General features: G+C 42.6%; 1 protein-coding gene across 8 annotated transcripts in view; it reads right to left on the bottom strand.

Moving 5' to 3' along the window:
* The window catches only part of PRDM5 (PR/SET domain 5), a 250,511-nt gene extending 234,912 nt beyond the window's left edge, over positions 1–15,599 (bottom strand). Inside the window, exon 1 of one of the 8 annotated variants that reach the window (XM_061419279.1) lies at positions 15,270–15,599. In XM_061419279.1, the coding sequence (XP_061275263.1) occupies positions 15,270–15,362 (93 nt within the window). In that variant the 5' untranslated portion in view covers positions 15,363–15,599. The other 7 variants (XM_061419285.1, XM_061419280.1, XM_061419282.1 and 4 more) reach the window with 7 other exon arrangements.
* Between the last annotated feature and the right edge of the window lie 8,553 nt (positions 15,600–24,152).

The raw sequence follows: 24,152 nt of genomic DNA, 5'->3' as shown, positions 1-24,152 counted from the left end.
CTTTCCAGAAATGTTGTCAGTCAAAAAAAGTAGCAATTATCTTTAATATAATGAGAAAGAAAAAAACCTGTCAATCTGGAGAAGGTATCTTTCAAACCCAAATGCAATACTTTTTTCAGAAAACAAAAACTGAGAAAACTCATTGCCATTAGACTTGTGATACAGTCCAGGTTCGATGCACGATACTGGATGCTTGGGGCTAGTGCACTGGGACGACCCAGAGGGATGGTATGGGGAGGGAGGAGGGAGGAGGGTTCAGGATGGGTAACACATGTATATCTGTGGCAGATTCATTTTGATATTTGGCAAAACTAATACAATTATGTAAAGTTTAAAAATAAAATAAAATTTAAAAAAAATGTTCAAAAGATATGGTTCTCACATAAGGAATATGATACCACACAAAAATGTAATTCAAAACAAAGAAATGATGAGCTCCAGAAACCAAAATAAAGGTAAATAACACAATCTGTCTTATTTTTTAATTGCTCTAAAAGATAACTGATGGTATAAAGGGAAAGGAGTAAAAGTGTACTGTAAGGTTTGTGACACATAAAGCAGACGAAAATGATGTTATAAAGGGTGGGAAGGAGGAACTGGTGCAACAGCTGTTATCTCACTGCCTTCTTCATACCTGTTATCTAATAAACTTGTCAAAATCAACATGCATTAAACCAAATTCCAGATCTCCCCCCTTCAAATCTGCTGCACCAAAATCTTCCCCATCTCAGTTGCTGGCTGACAATCCAATCTTCCCAATTTCTCAGGCTAAAATCCTTGGAATCAGCTTTGATCCTTACCTTTCTTCCACTTATCTCATCAGCACATTCTGTCTTCAAACTACACTTCCAACATTGCCACCATCTTGGTCTAAACCACCATCACCTCTCACGTGGATTACTGCAGAAGAATCCTAACAAGTCTCCTAGTTTACTCTGAGGCTAACTATTCTCAACACAGCAGTCAAAGCGATCCTTGATAAACTCAAGTCAGATCATGTCCCTCCTTGGCCTAAAACCCTGCCATGGCTTCCTACTCCACTCAAAGTAGAGTCAACGGCTTCAGAGTAGCCTGAAAGGCCCTTCTCGGTCTCTCTTGCCTCCTCTCCTGGTGCCCAGCCCCTCGACAAGACCATTCCACCTCACTGCTCTCCTTATTCCCTGAACACAGCACGCAAACTCTCATCTTAGGGCCTTTGCTCCAACTGCGGCCTTTCTTCTTCTAGCGATGTTTAGCTCCTTCCCTCCCATCCTTTAAGTCATTGCCCATACCTGGACCAATCACCTATTTAGAGTAACATCCATCCATCCACACACCTACACACTCTGCCAAGTCAACAATACCCAGCTCTACTTTTTCTTTTTTTCTGAAGGACTTTCAACATTTTAGCACAGTATAAAATGTTCCTAATTTTTCATTGTCAATTTTCTGTCCTGGCTCCTGTCACTAAAAGGCAAGCTAAGCAAGAGCCAGAATTTCTATTTTGTTCACTACTGCATTCCAAATAGCTGGTACAGATCTTGGCAATAAACATTTAGTGAATAATTGTGTAAAACAAGCCCAAATGAAAATTACATCATATCCCCCTTATAGAATATGTGATTAAAAATATTAGAGCCAAAGTACATTACTTAGAGGGATCTCTATAAGTGACTGCTGCAATGGTAGATGATGAAATGAGTTTACTCTTTTCTCATTTTTTAAAGTAAGAGTGTCAGACTTTATTTTTCTGGCTCCAAAATCACTGCAGATGGTGACTGCAGCCATGAAATAAAAAGACACTTACTCCTTGGGAGGAAAGTTATGTCCAACCTAGATAGCATATTGAAAAGCAGAGACATTACTTTGCCAACAAAGGTCTGTCTAGTCAAGGCTATGGTTTTCCCAGTGGTCATGTATGGATGTGAGAGTTGGACTGTGAAGAAAGCTGAGCACCAAAGAATTGATGCTTCTGAACTGTGGTGTTGGAGAAGACTCTTGAGAGTCCCTTAGACTGCAAGGAGATCCAACCAGTCCATTTTGAAGGAGATCAGCCCTGGGATTTCTTTGGAAGGAATGATGCTGAAGCTGAAGCTCCAGTACTTTGGCCACCTCATGAGAAGAGTTGCCTCATTGGAAAAGACTCTGATGCTGGGAGGGATTGGGGGCAGGAGGAGAAGGGGACGACAGAGGATGAGATGGCTGGATGGCATCACCGACTCGATGGACGTGAGTCTGAGTGAACTGCGGGAGTTGGTGATGGACAGGGAGGCCTGGCGTGCTGCGATTCATGGGGTCGCAAAGAGTTGGACACGACTGAGTGACTGAACTGAACTGAAAGTTAACTTTATGAAAGACTGTGTATAGGTATGTGTCTATACTAATGGAAATGAGCATGGATAAAGCATTTTATCAGTATGCAGAAAAATAATTTTTGGTCTTTTTTCGTGAAAAAAGTATATGGAAAGATCTGAGTTCAGATTCTGATTGATTCCTTTCTTGGGATATAACCTTCCTCACAATCAGTTTCCTCATCTATAAACAAGGACAATAACGGCCACCTTGCAGACTTACTGGAGGGCTTAACCGCAGACCACCGGACACCTCTAGTGACTGCTTCTGTCACTGTCCTTCGGTCTCTGGTGACTGCCCCAGAGCCTAACAACTGCAGTTGCTCAATAAACATTTGCTGAATTAACTGAAGCTGTTACAGTCACAAAAACCAACCAAATCTGAATCTGTAAGGACATCAAGAAATACAAGACTTCAGTCATTTGTAGAGGGTGAACGTGTGAACGCAGAAAAGAGAGAGCACGTAGGGCAGGCATCAGTGGTGACTATTTTCCCTCTGATTATGCTTCCAGATTAGATTTCACCAGCCACCAGGTACCATAAACAAACATCTACCAGCAGAATTTTAGCTGGGGCACAAAGACCCCTTATGACTTCCTCACAAGAGCCACCTTCTAAGCTGATCAACAAATCACCTTATTCCACAAAACCTACTCTTTTATTAACATTTATGCAAAGTTGAGTTTTCTTCTGTGCTTTCACTTACTACTTTTGGGGACCACCCAGATAATGGGTGTTCTCCTCTTTTCCATGTTTTTCTAACCCTACACAACTTGCCTGTCTTTGTTTATTTTTAGCTTCCTGTATTTTCACAAATTCAAGATTTAAATATCAGAGATTTTTCTCTTTGGATTTTACCTTACCAAAAGTCTCCACTACAAAGCCCTCAAAGAGAACCAAGGTGCCTGCCTTGCATAAGGGAGATGGCACTGCAGAAGGAGCAGGACTCCAGGCAAAGCTCACCTCGGCTTCAGTGTCTTCATCAGTCAGATGGGAATGTGCGAACTGGATTCCCTCTGACATCCTTCGAAACACCATCACTTAGAACGTGATCAGAATCTATTCTTCCTCCTATAACTTACACGCGCTCTCTTCCTCTACAAGAGAACCACTCACTCAGGTTTTACTGCGTGAATGCCAACCTTGTTGACCTCTGCCAGAATCAACACTGAACATAAGGCAGAACAGTCATCAATATGGTAGATGTGTAATGTGGACATTTCATTGGGACCAGTAGTTGAGGGTTGCTGCTGCTGCTGCTAAGTTACTTCAGTCGTGTCCGACTCTGTGCAATCGCATAGACGGCAGCCCACCAGGCTCCCCCGTCCCTGGGATTCTCCAGGCAAGAACACTGGAGTGGGTTGCCATTGCCTTCTCCAATGCATGAAAGTGAAAAGTGAAAGTGAAGTCACTCAGTCGTGTCCGACCCTCAGCGACCCCATGGACTGCAGCCTACCAGGCTCCTCCGTCCATGGGATTTGCCAGAGTATTGGAGTATTTCCAAGAGTATTGGAGTGAGGTGCCACTGCCTTTTCCAGTTGAGCGTTAATTCACTGCAAAACGTTGTCTATAACATAGACAAGAAGAATTACACTTTGGAGCTATGGTAGAGTGTATAATGTGTGTGTGTGTGCTAAACCACTTCAGTCATGCCTGACTTTTTTAAACTGTAGCCCACTAGGCTCCTCTGTCCATGGTATTCTCCAGGCAAGAATACTGGAGTGGGTTGCCATTTCCTCCTCCAGAGTATCTTCCAGACCCAAGAATCAAACCTAGGTCTCCTGCATTGGCAGGTGAGATTCCCTACCACCAAGCCACCTGGGAAGGCCATGTAGCCTCTCGAAAACTGCAAAATTCAAGGAAGTAAACTCTCTCTTTGGAGCCTCCAGAAGGAACCAGCCCTGACCACCTGGTTTAGATTTATGTTGTCCAGAACAGAAAAGAATAAATTTCTCTTGTTTTAAGCCAGCTAACCTGCCACAGTAGCAATAGGAAACTAACACTGTACTTCAGGACGATCAAAACAGACACAGTTCCGTCTGTGGAACCTGTATTTGTTCACGAGAAGAGCAAAGTTTACCTCTGTTAGTACGTTTTACTCTTCTCTCAACTCCATGAAGTAGATATTGTTACTGTACCCATTCTCAGATAAAGAAATTGAGGCAAAAAGCGGTTGGCCAGTGTGACTCATTAAGTATTGCCTAGGCGACAGAGTAAATGGTGGACCCATAACAACAATTTCAGTGAGTCTGGCCCGACTTTGTGCTCTTAATCAGTCTGGAGTTGAATAGTTTGTAGATAGAATTACTAAAAGTAAAACTGAAGCAGTCCTTTAAAGATTAGACCTCATGACACCCCTTATTTCAGGTAGTTGGGAGATTTATTTGAGGAAGTTGAGAGACTGCTTTGGGGTTCATGGGCACAGGAGGCCACTCAGGAACCCCTTGGGCAAAAAAGCAGTGATGAGAGGGAAGCAAGCCAGGAACTGAGCTATCCCAGAGCAGGCAATTCATTGTGGCCACTGTGTTAAGGAGACCACCAAGTTAAGGAGACCTCAGCCTCATCAGTGCTCTTAACTGCTTCTACCAGAATTAGGGGCCAAATATGAGAAAGATACTATACTCACTTCATTTATATTTAGGCATTTTCCTTTTTTGCTTGTCTTCAGCTTTCCTTTCAGTCTTTAGTTCTTTTTAGAAATGCAAACCCCGCTCAGCTATGCTAAGGGCATGCAAGTTAATGGGCTTCTACATATAAAGGAAAACAACTACATGTCAGAAGGTCAGGCAGGCTTTAGCCTGCTAATGAAGAAGGAATTGGAAAGAAGAAAAAAATTTAAAGTCTACATTAGGACAACTGAAAATTTTGACAAGTAATCATTGAGGAAATATGTAATTTATAAACTGGGGATAAAAGTAAACCCTTGAAGACTGTTACACAACAAAATAACAATGCAAGTGCATAGGAAACCCCAAAAAAAGCAGAACTCAAAATGTCTGACTGTGTGTGACAGTCCCAGGTGGGCCCACAGGCTCCAAGGTACAAAGTGACTCTTCAGCGGAAATGTTTAACAACTTCCTCGGTCTAAAATAAGATATGTCACGAGGTCTAACCTTTAAAGGACTGTTTCCATTCTATTTTCAGTAATTCTACCTACAAATCATTCAACTCCAAACTGATTAAGAGCACAAAATCGGGTCAGGCTCACTGAAATTAGTATCATGGGTCCACCATTTACTCTGTCGCCCAGGCAATACTTAACCAGTCACACTAGCCAACCACTTTTTGCCTCAATTTCTTTATCTGAGAATGGGTACAGTAACAATATCTACTTCATAGGGTTGAGAGAAGAGTAAAATGTACTAACACAGCCAAACCTAAAGATAATAAAGATTATAAAAGATAATAATAATGTGACCCCTTTTGAACCTCCCTCCCCACCCCACCCCTCCAGGTTGATACAGAGCCCGTTTGTTTCCTGAGCCATACAGCAAATTCCCGCTGGCTATGTATTTTACATATGGTAATGTAAGTTTCCATGTTACTCTTTCCATACATCTCACCCTCCCCTCCCCCTGCCCATGTCCATAGTCTATTCTCTATGTCTGTTTCTCCACTGCTGCCCTGTAAATAAATTCTTCAGTACCGTTTTTCTAGATTCCATATGTAGATTCCATATGCTAGAATACGGTATTTATCTTTCTCTTTCTGACAAACAGGTTTTAGGTTCATCCACCTCATTAGAACTGACTCAAATGCGTTCCTTTTATGGCTGCATACTATTCCATTGTGTATACATACCACAACCTCTTTATCCATTCATCTGCTGATGGACATCTAGGTTGCTCCCACGTTCTAGCTATTGTAAATAGTGCAGCAATGAAAAATGGGATACATGTGTCTCTTCCAATTTTGGTTTCCTCAGGGTATATGCCTCGGAGAAGGCAATGGCACCTCACTCCAGTATTCTTGCCTGGAAAATCCCACAGGTGGCGGAGCCTGGTGGGCTGCAGTCCGTGGGGTCATTAAGAGTCAGACACGACTAAGTGACTTCCCTTTCACTTTTCACTTTCATGCATTGGAGAAGGAAATGGCAACCCACTCCAGTGTTCTTGCCTGGAGAATCCCAGGGACGGGGGAGCCTGGTGGGCTGCCTTCTATGGGGTCACACAGAGTCGGACACGACTGAAGCAACTTAGCAGCAGCAGCAGCAGCAGCAGCAGCAGCAGGGTATATGCCTAGGAGTCGGATTGCTGGGTCATACAATGGTTTTATTCCTAGTTTTTAAGGACTCTCCATACCATCCTCCATAGTGGCTGTATCAATTTACATTCTCACCAACAGTGCAAGAGTATTCCCTTTTCCCCACACCCTTTCCAGCATTTATTGTTTGTAGACTTTTTGATGAGGGCCATTCTGACCAGTGTGAGGTGATATCTCATTGTAGTTTTGACTTGCATTTCTCTAATAATGATCAATGTTGAGCTTCTTCCCATGAAGCAATCCGTATGTCTTCTTTGCAGAAATGTCTGTTTAGGTCTTTCTCCCACTTTTGGGGGGAGAAAGATTGGGTTGTTTGTTTTTCTGGTATTGAGTTGTATGAGTTGTTTGTATATTTTGGAAATTAAACCTTTGTCAGTTGTTTCATTTGCTATTATTTTCTTCCATTCTGAGGGCTGTCTTTTCACCTTGCTTATAGTTTCCTTTGCTGTGCAAAAGCTTTTAATCAGGTCCCACTTCTTTACTTTTGTTTTTATTTCCGTTACTCTAGGAAGTGGGTCATAGAGGATCTTGCTTTGATTTATGTCATTGAGTGTTCTGCCTATATTTTCCTCTAAGATTTTTATAGTTTCTGGTCGTACATTTAGGTCATTAATCCATTTTATCTTTGTGTATGGTGTTAGAAGGAGAAGGAAATGGCAACCCACTCCAGTACGCTTGCCTGAAAATCCCATGGACGGAGGAGCCTGGTAGGCTACAGCCCATGGCGTCACGAAGAGTCAGACACGACTGAGTGACTTCACTTTCACTTTTCACTTTCATGCACTGGAGAAGGAAATGGAAACCCACTTTAGTATTCCTGCCTGGAGAATTCCAGGAACGGAGGAGCCTGGTGGGCTGCCATCTATGGGGCCGCGCAGAGTCGGACACGACTGAAGCAACTTGGCAGCAGCAGAAGCATGGTGTTAGGAAGTGTTCTAATTTCATTCTTTTACATGTAGCTGTCCAGTTTTCCCACTACCATTTATTGAAGAGGCTATCTTTGCCCCATTGTATATTCTTGTCTCCTTTGTCATAAATAAGGTACCCATAAGTGCATGGGTTTATCTCTGGGCTTTCTATCTTGTTCCATTGGTATATATTTCTGTTTTTGTGCCAGTACCATACTGTCTCGATGACTGTAGCTTTGTAGTATAATCTGAAGTCAGGAAGCTTGATTCCTCCAGCTCCATTCTCCTTTTCCAAACTAAAAATTACTGTAATTCTGTTGCCTAAAGCAGTGCCCAGCAAAATCAATCCATACAAACAGTGTAAATTTGGACATCTGATACATAAAAAATGTATTTTTTAAAATTCTGTACTGTATTTCCATTTTCCCAACAAGGCTGTAAGTCCCAGAGTATGGAAAAAGAAATTCTTTTTATCAATGCTGCTTAGTGCACTGTCCTATTTTAATTCAATGCTTAGCCAGGGTTGGTTGCTTTTGACGTACTTTTACCAACGTATTCTACAACTGAAAGTACCATTTCCAACATAGTAGACATCACATGAGAGCAAATGGCACCAAGAAAAGTTGGCACCAACTGGTCAAGCCAAAAACAGTCATCCTAGATTCTCCTTCGATGATGAGCCTCATTCAACCCATTGGAAGATTCTAGTTGGTTTTATTTTAACCTCTAAACTACACCTCGAAGCCAAACAATTTCCTCCATCCTCAGTTCGACCCTAGTTTAGGCTCACTTGCATATTTCCCTGCATATTCTTCTAGCTAGCTCAGCTCCTTCATGTTCATGCAGATGTCACCTCCTCTGAGAGGTCTTCCCTGCCAGCATGCCTAAAGGAGGAGGCTCCACCTCTATTCACTCCCTAATGCATCATCCTGTTTTCAGTTTTCACTTAACATATGCTGTAATTATTTTGGAAACTTCCCTTCTGTACCTGCTTACTGCCTCTCTTCCCACACAAGAAAACAAGGTCCATATGAACAAAGACCTTGCCTTTTCTGCCAACTTACATATCCCCAAGACCTAGCACAGCGCCTGCTACAACTGAAAGATTAAATGACTGAAAATCAGAAGGGAAGAAAGGAAAATCAACAGCTTGCAACAAACCTCAAGGAAACAAAGACTCGTAGTGGTACATTTGCTACTCTAACCCTTTGCATAAAATCACAGAATCTGAGAGCCAAAGAAATATTATTTACCTTTCCACTTTTTGAGTACAAACACAAAATCAAACACACCACTCTCTGGTTAATCACATAATCTAGCAATGGAAAATATAGTCATGATATAAAAAATGCATTGCAGTGAGTTGTTAACATAACTTTTAATTGTATGTTTACTTACTATATTAGCTTTGAATACCTAACATTAACTTAAATCTGCATAGTAACTTAGAATTGTACATCTTTTTTGCAGGATCAAACTGTTCATGAGATTAACACTCGACAAGCACTTAGAACAGGGTCTGGCAAGCTAAAGTGTTAAATTTACTTTTTCTTATTACACTTTTCATTAGAAAACTGCAATGAGTACAAGTGTGAATGAACTCAGGCCTCTTTTTTCTACTCTAGAACTTTCCAACAGACTCACATCCATTCTTTCCCTCAAAAGCAATAATGGCTCACATAGAAACATCTAACAAATGACCCTCTCTTCATTCAATTTCTAATTTCCATAATGGTAAGAAAAGGGGCTTTCCAGGTGGCTCAGTAGTAAAGAATATGCTTGCCAAGCAGGAGACACAGGTTCAATCCCCGGGTCTGAAAGATATTCTGGAGAAGGAAATGGCAACCCACTCCAGTATTCTTGCCTGGGAAATCCCATGGACAGAGGAGCCTGGTAGGCTACTCTCCATGGAGTGGCAAAAGAGTGGGACATGACCTAGCGAATAAACAAGAAGAAGAAAAGGAAAGGGCACTCCATAATGGCCAAAAAAGAAAAAGAAGTCCCTTCCATTTCTTCTTCTTGTCATTTTATAAACTTTATAACAAAAAAAAAAGGGGGGGAGGTGGGGGCATGCAGACAGCAACAGCAGCAGTACCAAGCCTACAAAAACAAGATATCTGCCAAGGAAAAACCTAGGAGAACAAAGGCGGAACCAGGGTATTAGGTGACTTGACTGCAGAGACCCTCCCCCAACCCCCCCCCAACTCTAGAAACACCACACAAAAAGGGATGGGTCTAGAAAAGGATTAACGGATCCAATTGGTAAGGGAATTCCAGATCAGTATGATGGATGCACTGCGAGTAGAAGCCTAGCAAAATCGCCCAAGATCAGTACAGGTCTACAATAAGATTCTCTGAAATCAACAGGACTTAAATTGCAATTTTTCAAAAAATAACAATTATTATCCAAGCATAGGTTCAGTTCAGTTGCTCGGCATATCCAACTCTTTGTGACCCCATGGACTGCAGCACAGCAGGCCTCCCTGTCCATCACCACCTTCCGGAGTTTACTCAAAATCATGTCCGTTGAGTCAGTGATGCCATGCAACCATCTCATCCTCTGTCATCCCCTTCTGCTCCAGCCTTCAATCTTCCCCATCATTAGGGTCTTTACAAATGAGTCAGTTCTCGCATCAAGTGGCCAAAGTACTGAAGAAGTGGCCAAGAAGTGGCCAAGAAAAACCATAGCCAAAAGCCTCTTGATGAAAATGAAAGAGGATATTTTTTTTTAATATGATATCTTCAAATTAAAAAAAAAAAAAAAGAAAGAAAATGAAAGAGGAGAGTGAAAAAGGTGGCTTAAAGCTCAACATTCAGAAAACGAAGATCATGGCATCTGGTCCCATCACTTCATGGGAAATAGATGGGGAAACAGTGGAAACAGTGACTGACTTTATTTTGGGGGGCTCCAAAATCACCGCAGATGGTGATTGCAGCCATGAAATGAAAAACGCTTACTCCTTGGAAGAAAAGTTATGACCAACCTAGATAGCATATTGAAAAGTAGAGACATTACTTTGCCAACAAAGTCTGTCTAGTCAAGGTATGGTTCTTCCACTGGTCATGTATGGATGTGAGAGCTGGACTGTGAAGAAAGCTGAGTGCCGAAGAATTGATGCTTTTGAACTGCAGTATTGGAGAAGACTCTTGAGAGTCCCTTGGACTGCAAGGAGATCCAACCAGTCCATCCTAAAGTAGACCAGTCCTGGGTGTTCATTGGAAGGACTGATGCTGAGGCTGAAACTCCAATACTTTGGCCACCTCATGTGAAGAGTTGACTCATTGGAAAAGACCCTGATGCTGGGAGGGATTGGGGGCAGGAGGAGAAGGGGATGACAGAGGATGAGATGGCTGGATGGCATCACCGACTCGATGGACATGAGTTTGGGTGAACTCCGGGAGCTGGTGATGGACAGGGAGGCCTGGCATGCTGCAATTCATGGGGTCACAAAGAGTCGGACACGACTGAGCGACTGAACTGAACTGACTAGACGGATCTTTGTTGGCAAAGGAATGTCTCTGCTTTTGAATATGCTGTCTAGGTTGGTAATAGATTTTCATACAAGGAGAAAGCGTCTTTTAACTTCATGGCTGTAGTCACCATCTGCAGTGATTCTGGAGCCCAAGAAAATAAAAGCCTGTCACTGTTTCCACTGTTTCCCCATCTATTTGCCATGAAGTGATAGGACTGGATGCCATGCTCTTAGTTTTCCGAATGTTGAACTTTAAGCCAGCTTTTTAACTCTCCTCTTTCACTTTCATCAAGAAGCTCTTTAATTCTTCTTTGCTTTCTCCCATAAGGGTGGTGTCATCTGCACATCTGAGGTTATTGATATTTCTTCTGGCAGTATGTCTCGTGATTCCAGCTTGTGCTTCATCCAGCCCAGTGTTTCTTATGATATACTCTGCATATAAGTTAAATAATCAGGTGACAATATACAGCCTTGACATACTCCTTTCCCTATTTGGAACCAGTCTGTTGTTCCATGTCCAGTTCTAACATGTCAGTTGCTTCCTGACCTGCATACAGATTTCTCAAGAGCCAGGTCAGGCGGTCTCGTATTCCCATTGCTTGAAGAATTTTCCAGTTTGTGGTGATCCACACAGTCAAAGGCTTTGGCATACTCAATAAAGCAGAAATAGATGTTTTTCTGGAACTCTCGTTTTTTTTGATGATCCAATGGATATTGGCAATTTGAACTCTGGGTCTCCTGCCTTTTCTAAAACCAGCTTGAACATCTGGAAGTTCACAATTCACGTATTGCTGAAGCCTGGCTTGAAGAATGTTGAGCAGTACTTTACTAGTGTGTGAGTTAAGTCCAATTGTGTGGTAGTTTGAACATTCTTTGGCATTGCCTTTCTTTGGAACTGGAACGAACACTGACCTTTTCCAGTCCTGTGGCCACTGCTGCGTTTTCCAAATTTGCTGGCATATTGAGTGCAGCACTTACACAGCATCATCTTTTAGGATTTGAAATAGCTCAACTGGAATTCCATCACCTCCACTAGCTTTGTTCATAGTGATGCTTCCTAAGGCCCAATTGACTTCACAATCCAGGATGTCTGGCTCTAGGTGAGTGATCACACTATCATCATTATCTGGGTCATGAAGATCTTTTTGTATAGTTCTTCTGTGTATTCTTGCCACCTCTTCTTTATATCTTCTGCTTCTGTTAGGTCCATACCATTTCTGTCCTTTATTCAGCCCATCTTTCCATGAAGTGTTCCCTTGGTATCTCTAATTTTCCTGAAGAGATCTCTAGTCTTTGCCATTCTATTATTTTCCTCTATTTCTTTGCACTGATCACTGAGGAAGGCTTTCTTATCTCTCCTTGCTATTCTTTGGAACTCTTTATTCAAATTGTATGCTGCTGCTAAGTCACTTCAGTCGTGTCCGACTCTGTGCGACCCCATAGACAGCAGCCCACCAGGCTCCCCTGTCCCTGGGATTCTCCAGGCAAGAATACTGGAGTGGGTTGCCATTTCCTTCTCCAATCAAATGGGTATATCTTTCCTTTTTCTCTTTGCTTTTCACTTCTCTTCTTTCCAGAACTATTTGTAAGGCCTCCTCAGACAGCCATTTTGCTTTTTTTGCATTTCTTTTTCTTGGGGATGGTCTTGATCCCTGTCTCCTGTACAGTGTCACGAACCTCCATCCATACGTTCTTTAGACACTCTATCAGATCTAATCCCTTGATTCTATTCTCACTTCCACTGTATAATCATAAGGGATTTCATTTAGGTCATACCTGAATGGTCTAGTGGTTTTCCCTACTTTCTTCAATATAAGTCTGAATTTGGCAATAACATGCAAGTATACATGTTATAAAAGTGTACTAAAACATCTATAACTTCCAACTTAAAACCTAAAATGAGATTCCTAAAATTTATTCAGAATAAAGAACAAAAGACTTTTACGTAAGATCCTTAATATAGCTGCTAAAATATTTTTTCTTAGATCCTTAAGATCTGAGGCCAGAGTTCCACCTAGTACAAGGTAACCTGAAACATATTTAAGCATCAGGAAAGTGTATTTAAACAAGTAAGGGATGCACCGATATTCAGCTTTAGCTTTACAGCACAGCTAAAATCTGCCATTCAGCTTCAGCTTTAGACCTGTTTTTGGAAGGCAAAGGAGCTGAAACCTACAAGGTCATTTTTGGCATCAATAAACTTGCCCATGATCAATTACCTTATGACTGAGTATCTTGTGATGACAACTAAACTTTGTCACTAACAGTATATCATTTGAACTTATTGCAAACATCTGCAGATTCACTTGAAATACAGGCTAAGAATTCTAGTTATGACCTACATGAAACCATGTGTTTTACATGTTGAAGTTACATAAACCAAGAAAACATCAGTAAGTACTGCAGTAATAAAATGCAGTAATATATAATTTTGGGAGCTGTTCACTCTACACCACAAAATAATTTAAAACTTCCAAATAACAATTCTTGGAAACATAATTTGGAATAAAAATATCAAAAGAACATATATCAGCCAGCTCTTTCTATAAATCTTAGTACAGCAAAATAAGAGTAATTTAGTAACTCTAATATTTCTACAATTTTAGTGTATTACTAGATCCCTGGGCTGGGAAGATCCCCTGGAGAAAGAAATGGCAACCCACTCCAGTATTCTTGCCTGGAAAATCCCATGAAGAGAGGAGCCTGGTGGGCTACAGTCCATGGGGTCGCAAGAGTTGGACACGACTTAGCAACTAAACCACCACCATTAATGTTTAAGAACTATGCTTTTTAAGTATTTACATTCAGTCCTGAGACCTTCAAGAAAAATCCACTTGGGAATTTTCATGTCTTGTGAGAAAATTAAAAACAGAATCTCAACTTCTGTGAAAGAGCAGAAGTGTACCATTTTAGCAAAAACACCTATCCAGATAAAGCGCTGACACCTGCTCTTCACCTTGGAGCATTCTCCCACTCTCCTATTTAAAAGAGTAAACAGGGGGTTTATCGCTCCCAAGTTTACCCTGGGTGTTGCTTACAGGCCCTGCTGTCAGTGAAGGCCTTCTGAAGCACCTGTGCACCTTCCTTCACCTGCTCCTTAGGTGAGGGGGTGGGGAAAACTCATGCTCAAATGAAAGACAGCCCTGTGTCTCAGGCGCATCTTGCGAAGCTCCTGTTAGCCCACCTTCACAGAACAAACCTGCTCTCGCCCAAACCTCACCCCTAACAGAGCTGGGGTGACTGGTGCTGGGAAGATGGCAGAAAACGACCTGAAAACAACATGGGCTTCTTTGGACCAAGAAGCAAGGGCTTCGCGGCCTAACTCAGCAGGAAATTTAACCTCCAAGTCCTTCTGTTTTCTTCTCTCCTGCACGCAGATTAAGACTGTTCTCGCAGGAGTGTTACGCCAGTGAAGCTACCAACAGAGATACAGTAACACGTATGGACCCTAGCACCAAGTAGCTGCTCAGTAAACGCTGGCTCTCACTGTCCTGCGCACTTCAGCGCTGCCTCCTTGGTTTCAGACATTACCTATCCTCCGGAATAGCGGCTGTAACAGTCTCAGCAGATACAAAGGCTTGGTATTTTCCCGTAATCTCTCCTCCTAAGCGTTTGCTTTCAACCTCCAGCATTTCCAGGCCATTCCCTGACGAGAACTGCCATGTGCTGGTCCTACTCACGTGTCTCTAAACTTCTGGAAGGAGAGAGGGAGAAAAATCCAGAAAAACTGAGAGAAAGGGGCCGAGATTCAAACATTATCTAGAGGGCACCACCCAGAACTCACATTACACAGTTTGAAAAGAGGGGAAGAACTGCTGGATGCCAGAAGGAGATGCTGAGGCCTGCGGTAACGCGGCGCTGTGGGCAGCGCCCCCACCCCCATCTATCCCTACCGGGAAAGCGAGGCGTCTCTGGTCACATTTCCACATCCTGAAGCAAGAAAGGCGGCGGAGCTGCGGAGGCGCGCCCGAGAGACAGACGCCCGCGCGTGCCTCTGCCAGCGCCAGGACACAACCCCCCGCCGGGGCCAAGGCGGAGGGAGGCAGCATCCCGCCCCACTTCCTGCAGCGGAGGAAAGACATCTTGCCGCCGGGCGGCCGGCGGCGGAGCGCGCCCTGCCGCACCTACGTGGCGCCGCCGGCTCGGGAGGAGCGGGGCTCGGAAGCCGCCCCGCCGGCCCGGCTCCCCGCGGGGCTCCCGCAGAGAGGCGACGCGCGCGGAGCCCGCGGGCGCGGCTGAGGGGCGCGCGGCGCGGCGGGAGCTGGCGCGCGCGGGCCCCCGCCGGGTCACCCACCTTCCTCACGCGGCGGGCCGTGTAGAGCCCCATGCCGTCCTGAACGCGGGAGGACTTCAGGGAGAACCTGTCCGGCACGTACATGCCCAGCATATTCCCGCCGCGCCGCCGCCGCCCTCAGCGCCGGCACCGGGGAATTGGGGTGCCGGGGCGGCGGGGAGAGGCCGGCGGGCAGGAGGAAATGGAGCCTCCCTCCCAGAATCCCCACCTCCCCGCCGACTCCAGGATCCCCCGCGGCCCAGCCCCTCCTCGTCCCGGGTCCGGCTCGGCCGCGAGCGGCAGAGGCCGCGGCTGCCACGGCGGGCGCGGGGGCGCGGGGACGCCGCGGGCGGGACGCCGCGCGCTGATTGGCCCGAAGTTAGCGGCCCGCACCCGCGCGCGGCGCGGAGCCTCGAACCCGGAGGCCGGGGAGCCGAGCCGCCCGCCCGCGCGCTGCGCCCAGCTGGGCTACATGCCCGCCCTTCTCTGGCCTCTAGGGTTCGACTCTGAACTAGTGCTCCCAGTCGGGGGATTTTACACTCTTCAGATGCAAAACTAAATGGGTCTTGACAGAGCTGGGGCCATCCTCCAAAACAACTTTACAAGTTTCAGACCGAGAGCATACTTACTGCCTAACTACTGAGAGCAGTCCCTGAAATTTCAGCCCTTTTAATCTGTGAGGTCCGCATCTTTGGTTTGCTGCTGCTGCTAAGTCACTTCAGTCGTGTCCGACTCTGTGCGACCCCACGTCATGCTTATTTCAGAGGCTTAAGCTCCTAGGGGAGTAATAAATACGTTGATTAACGTTCAGAGAAAAGAGGGTGTACGCAGCCTGCAAGTAATCCATTTCAGGTTAACTCGAAATTTGTTGTGAACAATTGAAGTAATATTTAAATCCAGTTGAAATTAGTTCTCTTGTGGTGTCCTAATCCCTGGAAATTTCTTACGCTTCCAAAGATAAACTATCCCCGCGTCTTCTCTGCCTGGAAAATCACTAGGCCAATTATGGATTTTCAGTCAAAATGTAAGATGGGGGAAATAAAAGGGAGTGACCAAACAATGGAATCTGGAATTTCAACCGTAAATTAACAAGTCGTCTTTTAGTGTTTTTAATAAAGTTAGTAGATACTGCAGTGACATTCAGAATTTCAAAAGGATGTTTGTTTCTTCAGGAAGAATTGGAATCTCTGTACTCATTTCTCTGGATATTCTTGATCATTTTCTGTACTGGGTTCTTCTCTCTGAAAGTATTCGATGTTCTCAATAAATATTGTTTCTTATAAACCGATAAAATAATAACAACTTTGACAAAATTAAAGGCACACTGTTCAGAAACACTCATCCGAATACATTTTAAATATCTTATCGGCTTTATTCAACCATTCATGATTTAGCCAACATCCACTGTGACTGAAAGAAAGGAGCTCTGAGGACCTATACAAAATGAAAGGCTTTTATGAGCAGAAGGGCTTAGGAACAAGGAAGTCATACCAGGCAAAAAACGGATTGACTATTGAAAGGTATCTTTCTTTTAGGTGATAGTGGGGGTCTATTAGGCATATCACCTAAACTAATGCTGATCAAGCACCTACCTATTGGCTGGCCAAAGCTCTCATTTTCTAGGAGAGCCAAAATTTGGGATTGTCTCAGTTTTGATGGAGAATTTAGTATAAGGAACTCCATTTGGGGCCTGTTGTCATGTTTTTCGGAGAAGGCAATGGCACCAGTACTCTTGCCTGGAAAATCCCATGGACGGAGGAGCCTGGTAGGCTGCAGTCGATGGGACCGCTACCAGTCGGATACGACTGAGCGACTTCACTTTCACTTTTCACTTCCATGCATTGGAGGAGGAAATGGCAACCCACTCCAGTGTTCTTGCCTGGAGAATCCCAGTGACGGGGGAGCCTGGTGGGCTGCTATCTATGGGGTCGCACAGAGTCCGGCACGACTGAAGCAACTTGGCAGTAGCAGCAGTCCTGTTTTTAGCGACACAGGTGGAAATGATTCCTGTCTTCCAGGCTAAGGAAAACTTTGGAACATAAAGAGTCCTAATTTCCTAAGTAGGAAATTTTTATTAAAGTTCAGAAAAAGGTTTTTGAAAAAGCATCATGAAGAAAATCATGTTAATAGTGATATTTGGAATTTTTTTTTAATGTCCAGAGTATGTTTTATTTTTTTATTTTTTTTAAATTTTATTTTATTTTTAAACTTTACATAATTGTATTAGTTTTGCCAAATATCAAAATGAATCCACCACAGGTATACATGTGTTCCCCATCCTGAACCTTCCTCCCTCCTCCCGGGAAATTTTTAAGAATTAAATAAATTATGAAGGAAAAAAAATACTGAAGGGTAGGTGGCTAGGGATGAGAAGAACAATTGCCTTAATCATTCTCTGAGTTCTGATCTCTTTGACCTACCGTTGAAGATATCTAACTTTTCATAGGGCTCTGTGCATTAACTTGGGCTTCCCAGATAGCACAGTAGTAAAAAAATCCACCAGCCAGTGCCAGAGACTGGGGGTGGGGTTCAGTCCCTGTCCCTGGGTTCAGAAGATTCCCCTGGAGGAGGAAATGGCTACCCACTCCAGGATTCTTGCCTGGGAAATTCCATGGAATGGGGAGCCTGGCAGGGTACAGTCAATGGAGTCACAGAGTCAGACACCACTGAGTACACACATATCAATAAATAAACGAAGTTTGGGGGAAATTTGAAATTAGATGGCCTTGAAGCATGTGATATTGTTTAATAAATATGTCTTGATTAAAAGTCAACCCTGAGGGACTTCCCTGGTGGCCCAGTGGCTAAGACTCTGTGCTTCCAATGCAGGGGGCCCAGACTCAATCCTTGGTTGGGGTACTAAAGATCCCCTGGGTGCTGCTGTGAAGACCAGGTGCAGCCAAATAATTAAATAATAAATAAATAGTTTTTGAAAAGTCAATTCTGAGGATAATCCGAGATTTTCTAATTAGTCAATGGTGAGCCAAGAATCCATTTGTTGTTTGTTCCTCAAAGAATCTGGACTAAGTAGGTTTTCCCAGAGTCCGTTCAGCCAGAGCGGGTCCACTGAACCCAGCTGGAACCAGACCACAATCCAGAGGTGACCCTGGCACTCTCCCCGGGGCACTCAGTCCCTGTCACACACAGCCTTTCAGCCCTGACCCTCAGGCCATCCCAGGGTTCTCTGCCAAATGCTCTACCATGTCTCTTTGGGCACAGAAGCTTCCACGGTTTCTGATTACTAGAGAGAAAAAAGTTTTCTGGACTTAGTCTGATATAAGCCTCATTCACTGATGCCCCATACTCTGGCATAGCTCCCATTTTATTGCTGCTACGTTTCTGGGGGAACCAAGTCTTCATCGTGAGAATGCTCATCTTTCTGAAAGTAGCTGTCTTCATTAATTAGGAAGCAATAAAAAATAAATTAGTTTTTAAAGATAAATGAGATTAATAAAATGAGAAACTTTCCAGATCATCTATGAATCTCTATCAAAGATTTTGTTACAGCTAACACAAACAGTATATTTCATTAAAAGATGGAGTCTTCTTTTTATCTATCTATTGGATTTTTCTGAAAATCTACTACGTAAAACATAGAAACTAGAAACAAAAGCTCTTAAAAATACTCTATCTTACAACACATAAAAAGGGATACATATTTGCCAAATCAAAATGAACAATACTGACCGGAAATTTGATTTTGAAGCCCTTAAGACAGTAGTGGTAGAATGAGTCATTTCTTTAAGCTTTTGAAGCTAGAAGATGATCTTTCAATATTGTCTTTGAAAAATGGGAAATTAAAAGTCTGCTTTATATCAAGAGTTTAAATCCAGTCTTAAAAAAATAAGAAAATCAAAACATTGACATGAAACTACTACCATGTACCTGATTTACTTATTCTAGAAAATATTACACAATCTTGACACAAGAAAAATGACTCCAAATAAGTTTTTCCTTACTTTCACATTTGTTTTTAGAGGACATTTTTTTCATTGGTATGCCTAAATCAAGCTCTAGTTTTTTAATTCAAATTTGTATACTGGTGCAGGTCTTGTTCTTTTACTACAGGGGGGAGACTTAAATTATAATTCTGTAATAGTTAATTATTTTACTACACATACTATAAAATCTTTTCATTGTGTCTCAGTTATTAATTACTGTTACCAACTCTCATGATAGATTAAAAGCCTTATAGAAAAAAATGCAGAAGTTTGTTTATCTTTTGTCTTCTTAGAGTCAAAAGGATTGTAGTGAATGACTATAAAACCAAGTTGCTTGAGCAGAAAAGAATAAAGATATATTTTTTGTGACTCAAAAAAAAGGAAGAAAGAAAAAAATCTTAAAAATAAAATCTAGAGATTGGTTCAGAGAAGGCAATGGCACCCCACTCCAGTACTCCTGCCTGGAAAATCCCATGGACAGAGGAGCCTGGTAGGCTGCAGTCCTACGAGTCTGGGGTCACTACGAGTCGGATACAACTGAGTGACTTCACTTTCACTTTTCACTTTCATGCATTGGAGAAGGAAATGGCAACCCACTCCAGTGTTCTTGCCTGGAGAATCCCAGGGACGGGGGAGCCTGGTGGGCTGCCTTCTATGGGGTCACACAGAGTCGGACACAACTGAAGTGACTTAGCAGCAGCAGCAGAGATTGGTTGCTGGATTCTTGCTCTGAAACCATCCTTTCCAGAGCATTGATTCCATAGTAACAACAGTGCCATGAAAAGATGACACTGAAACCTGAAAATGTCTGCCCATTAAATTTTCTTTAGTCTCTCGATTTTGAATAATGACAGCAAAGATTTGTATGCAGTACCAGAGAAGAATCATAAAATTCTTATCTGTATGCAGTACCAAAGAAGAATCATAAAATTCTTTGATTAGAAGAAACCCAGAAGTTGTAGGGACTAGAGTGAGTGATGTTGTAAAAAGAAAAGCCAAAGGACAAATCAGTGGTCATCTCAGCCACCCCCAAAGTTAGATGCTATTCATGGAGCAGTTATGGAAAGTGAAAGCAAGAAGGATAATTATTTCCTACTATATGCCAGAAACTGGACCAGGCTTTTTCTATTCATTATCTTAAAGAGCTAAAACAGCCCTAACGTAACAGCCCTGCAAAGAAAATGTATTAGCCCCATTTTATACACAAGAGATAGGTAATTGATCTTACTCAATTTCATGCACCCATGAAGTGTTGGAGGTTAAAAAAAAAAAAAACAACACTCAGAACTGGCTGATTCCAATGTCCTTGATCTTATCTCCAGCTGATTCAGTCTGACTCACTCTCTAGTGAGGCTTAGTAGCACCTCTGGGCTTCCCAGTGGTAAAGAATCTGCCTGCAACGCAGGAGACACAGGTTCGATCCCTGGGTCAGGAAGACCCTCCTGGAGGAGGAAATGGCAACCCACTCCAGTGTTCTTGCTGGGAAAATCCCATGGACAGAGGAACCTGCTGGCCAAAGTCCATAGGGTGGCAAAGAATCAGACCCAACTGAGCCACTGAGCGCCCACGTGCACACACACACGCACACACACACATACACAAGCACCTCCAGAACAAACAGATCTCTCCCTCTTTCTCTTCTCTTTCATATCTCCTTTCCAATTCTCCTCCATCGCCTCTAGATCTGAGCAGAAAATCTGGCCAAGGTCAAGTAAATAGTTACCCTGTGCTCAGATGCTCCTATTCGATCCAAGTGACTGCGTCCAAGAAAAGACAGAGTTATGTGATTCTCCAAGGGATATCTCTAGTCAGAGAGGACTCTAAGACCCTGCTTTTATGAAACATTTCTCTGAACCTGACAGATATTTTGAGGATTAGCCAGTTCATAACCACAGCCTAGCTCATCCACAAATTTTTAATCCACAGAAATAAGATTTAAAAGAATCAATAATTAACCAAAAAGAAATACCAATGCTCTTACGTTTGTCAGAGCCACTCAATTTGTTCTACTGGTTTCCCTTTCCCCTTGCTAAAATAAAATTGTTACTGAAACATTGTTAAAAATAGGTGGGTCACCTTAATACACCATTCAAATGAGTAAGGAGGAACTTAGTTTAACTGATTATTTTCTGTAAACTCTCTGATATAATGCAGGGAGTAAACATAATAATTATTATTATAATGCTTACTAACTCTTTAGTATGGAGGCAAAAATCAACTTCTTCTGTACAAAATGTTAATTTAAAATAAAGATCACATCTGAGTCCTGATGTCTTGGTGACCTCTCAGTAAAAAGGGGAGCATACGCAACTGATGACGTAATTCCCTACTGAATTGGGGTCTCCATAAGGCCTCCTCCTCTGCCCGTTGTCTCTTCTTAGATTTGCCAGATTGATGTTTCACATAGTATTTCATCATCAGAGAGGTAAGCTTCTAACTCTATCTTGTTATACTAAGTATTAATGCAGTCATGGCAAATTAATATTGTTTGAAGATCATTAATTTTAGAATTTCCACTGTTGTTTCCTTTTGCAGCCAAGTACCATAGCTGGAATCAAGATTACTGGGAGAAATATCAGTAACCTCAGATATGCAGATGACACCACCCTTATGGCAGAAAGCGAAGAGGAACTAAAAAGCCCCTTAATGAAAGTGAAAGTGGAGAGTGAAAAGTTGGCTTAAAGCTCAACATTCAGAAAACGCAGATCATGGCATCTGGTCCCATCACTTCATGGGAAATAGATGGGGAAACAGTGGAAACAGTGTCAGACTTTATTTTTCTGGTCTCCAAAATCACTACAGATGGTGACTGCAGCCATGAAATTAAAAGACGCTTACTCCTTGGAAGGAAAGTTATGACCAACCTAGATAGCATATTCAAAAGCAGAGACATTACTTTGCCAACAAAGGTCCATCTAGTCAAGGCTATGGTTTTTCCAGTGGTCATGTATGGATGTGAGAGTTGGACTGTGAAGAAAGCTGAGCACCGAAGAATTGATGTTTTTGAGCTGTGGTGTTGGAGAAGACTCTTGAGAGTCCCTTGGACTGCAAGGAGATCAACCCTGAGATTTCTTGGAAGGAATGATGCTAAAGCTGAAACTCCAGTACTTTGGCCACCTCATGTGAAGAGTTGACTCATTGGAAAAGACTCTGATGCTGGGAGGGATTGGGGGCAGGAGGAGAAGGGGACGACAGAGGATGAGATGGCTGGATGGCATCACTGACTGATGTGAGTCTGGGTGAACTCCAGGAGTTGGTGATGGACAGGGAGGCCTGGCGTGCTGCGATTCGTGGGGTCGCAAAAAGTTGGACACGACTGAGGGACTGAACTGAACTGAACCATCGTAACATAAATTTACATATGAATGAAGTATATGTTATTTTTCTTAGCATTTTGGGTGAATTGAAGAAAATAATGTTCATCAACATTGGTTTACCTGCTTCAAAGTCTTTGTAACTAGCAATGGAATATGAGTGTCATTTATTTCTAACACATCAACAGAATCTTCTGTTGCTGAAATAGGTCCGTAGATCTTAAGCTTTTATATCCAAACCTAAGTTGTGAAGTATAATATTTAAATGGTAGATGTGACTGAAATAAGAAACAATGTTTTTTTTTTTCCTGAAAGTTACTAATACTGCTTGCCCTAAAGGTAATTTAAAATCTTTGTTATAAAAAAACTTGTCAACATACAGAAAACCAAATTGGAAGACTTCTGGCTATGTGACAGGTGTATTCTCTAGAGAAAAGATACCAAAAATAAATAAATAAAGTAAAAACAACACTTATACCATGGGATCAAATGTTTCTTCCATGAACTATAATCTAGCCAGTCTTGTCACTGCTGTTCTCTCTGCCTGAGGAATTCAGTTATTGTACGTTTCTCTTTGTAAAAGGCCACTATGCAGCTGCGAATAAAAGATTGGCATCATGCAGATTCCTCAAATCATCATTTCTGAATGTTTCTGCAAAATTTTGCCACAAAGAACCTTAGGCCCAAAGGAAGTAAAAAGACTTTAAAAAAAAAAATCACACAGATCATGCCAGAGTTTGTGCTAAATTATATCGGCTACCCACAAAAATAGCTTCTGGAAACCTCTTCCTCCAGACAGAACTGCCAGAAGATTGTCCCTCCATTGCTCCTACCATGGGGAACTCCCTTCCTGTTAGAAGAGCTTCCAGTCTCTCCGCTGGAGTAGTGAGGAGCCAGGGAGACAGCAAGAATTTTTGAATCAGGAAATACGGAGTTTTGAACCACATATCTGAGACATACTAACAAGAGACCATAGGAAAAGTTAATAACCCCTGGAAAACTCTACTTCCTTGTCTGAACAATGATGCTGACAATGCCTACTTTGCAGAGACCCAAGCACAAAATAGTTTCAAAATAAATGGAAGTTATTATCATCATGGATCAGAACTAAGCCTCATAGCTGTACTTCAATGTTTTTCAACAAGCCATCTGGAGTTTGCTAGAATTACACAGAAGTGAATCTATGAACTTCTACTGGCACGTAGCAGACTCAATCATCCTTTCAGGGCAAGAAGGATGTCTTTTTTCTCTTTTTTTTTTTTTTTTTTTTTGAGCATTTAATTGCTAGAAAGAGTTAAATAAACTATTTTTGGAATCAAACTCCCTGTTTCCATGAAGGTTTAAAGGAAAAAACCCTCACTGAATCCCACCAGCAAGATCTTTCCAAGGTTGATTAATAATCAAACAGCTGTCTGTAGGCATTCAGTTCAGTTCAGTTCAGTTGCTCAATCACGTCCGACTCTTTGCAACCCCATGGACTGAAGTACGTCAGGCCTCCCTGTCCATCTGTATAACATTGCCTATAAGACAATACTGCTTCCACAGAGACAAGATGTATTGTGAAAACTCCTAATGAGAGCTTGTAGAAAACTTTTTCTTCCCTGGGCTCATGGATCCCTTTTGTCTCTCAAAGGAGGAGAAAATAAACC

This window comes from Bos javanicus, chromosome 6, assembly GCF_032452875.1.
Source record: "Bos javanicus breed banteng chromosome 6, ARS-OSU_banteng_1.0, whole genome shotgun sequence".
NCBI lineage: Eukaryota > Metazoa > Chordata > Mammalia > Artiodactyla > Bovidae > Bos > Bos javanicus.
The sequence above is the reverse complement of the archived record's forward strand: the minus strand, read 5'-3'. Positions and strand labels throughout refer to the sequence as shown.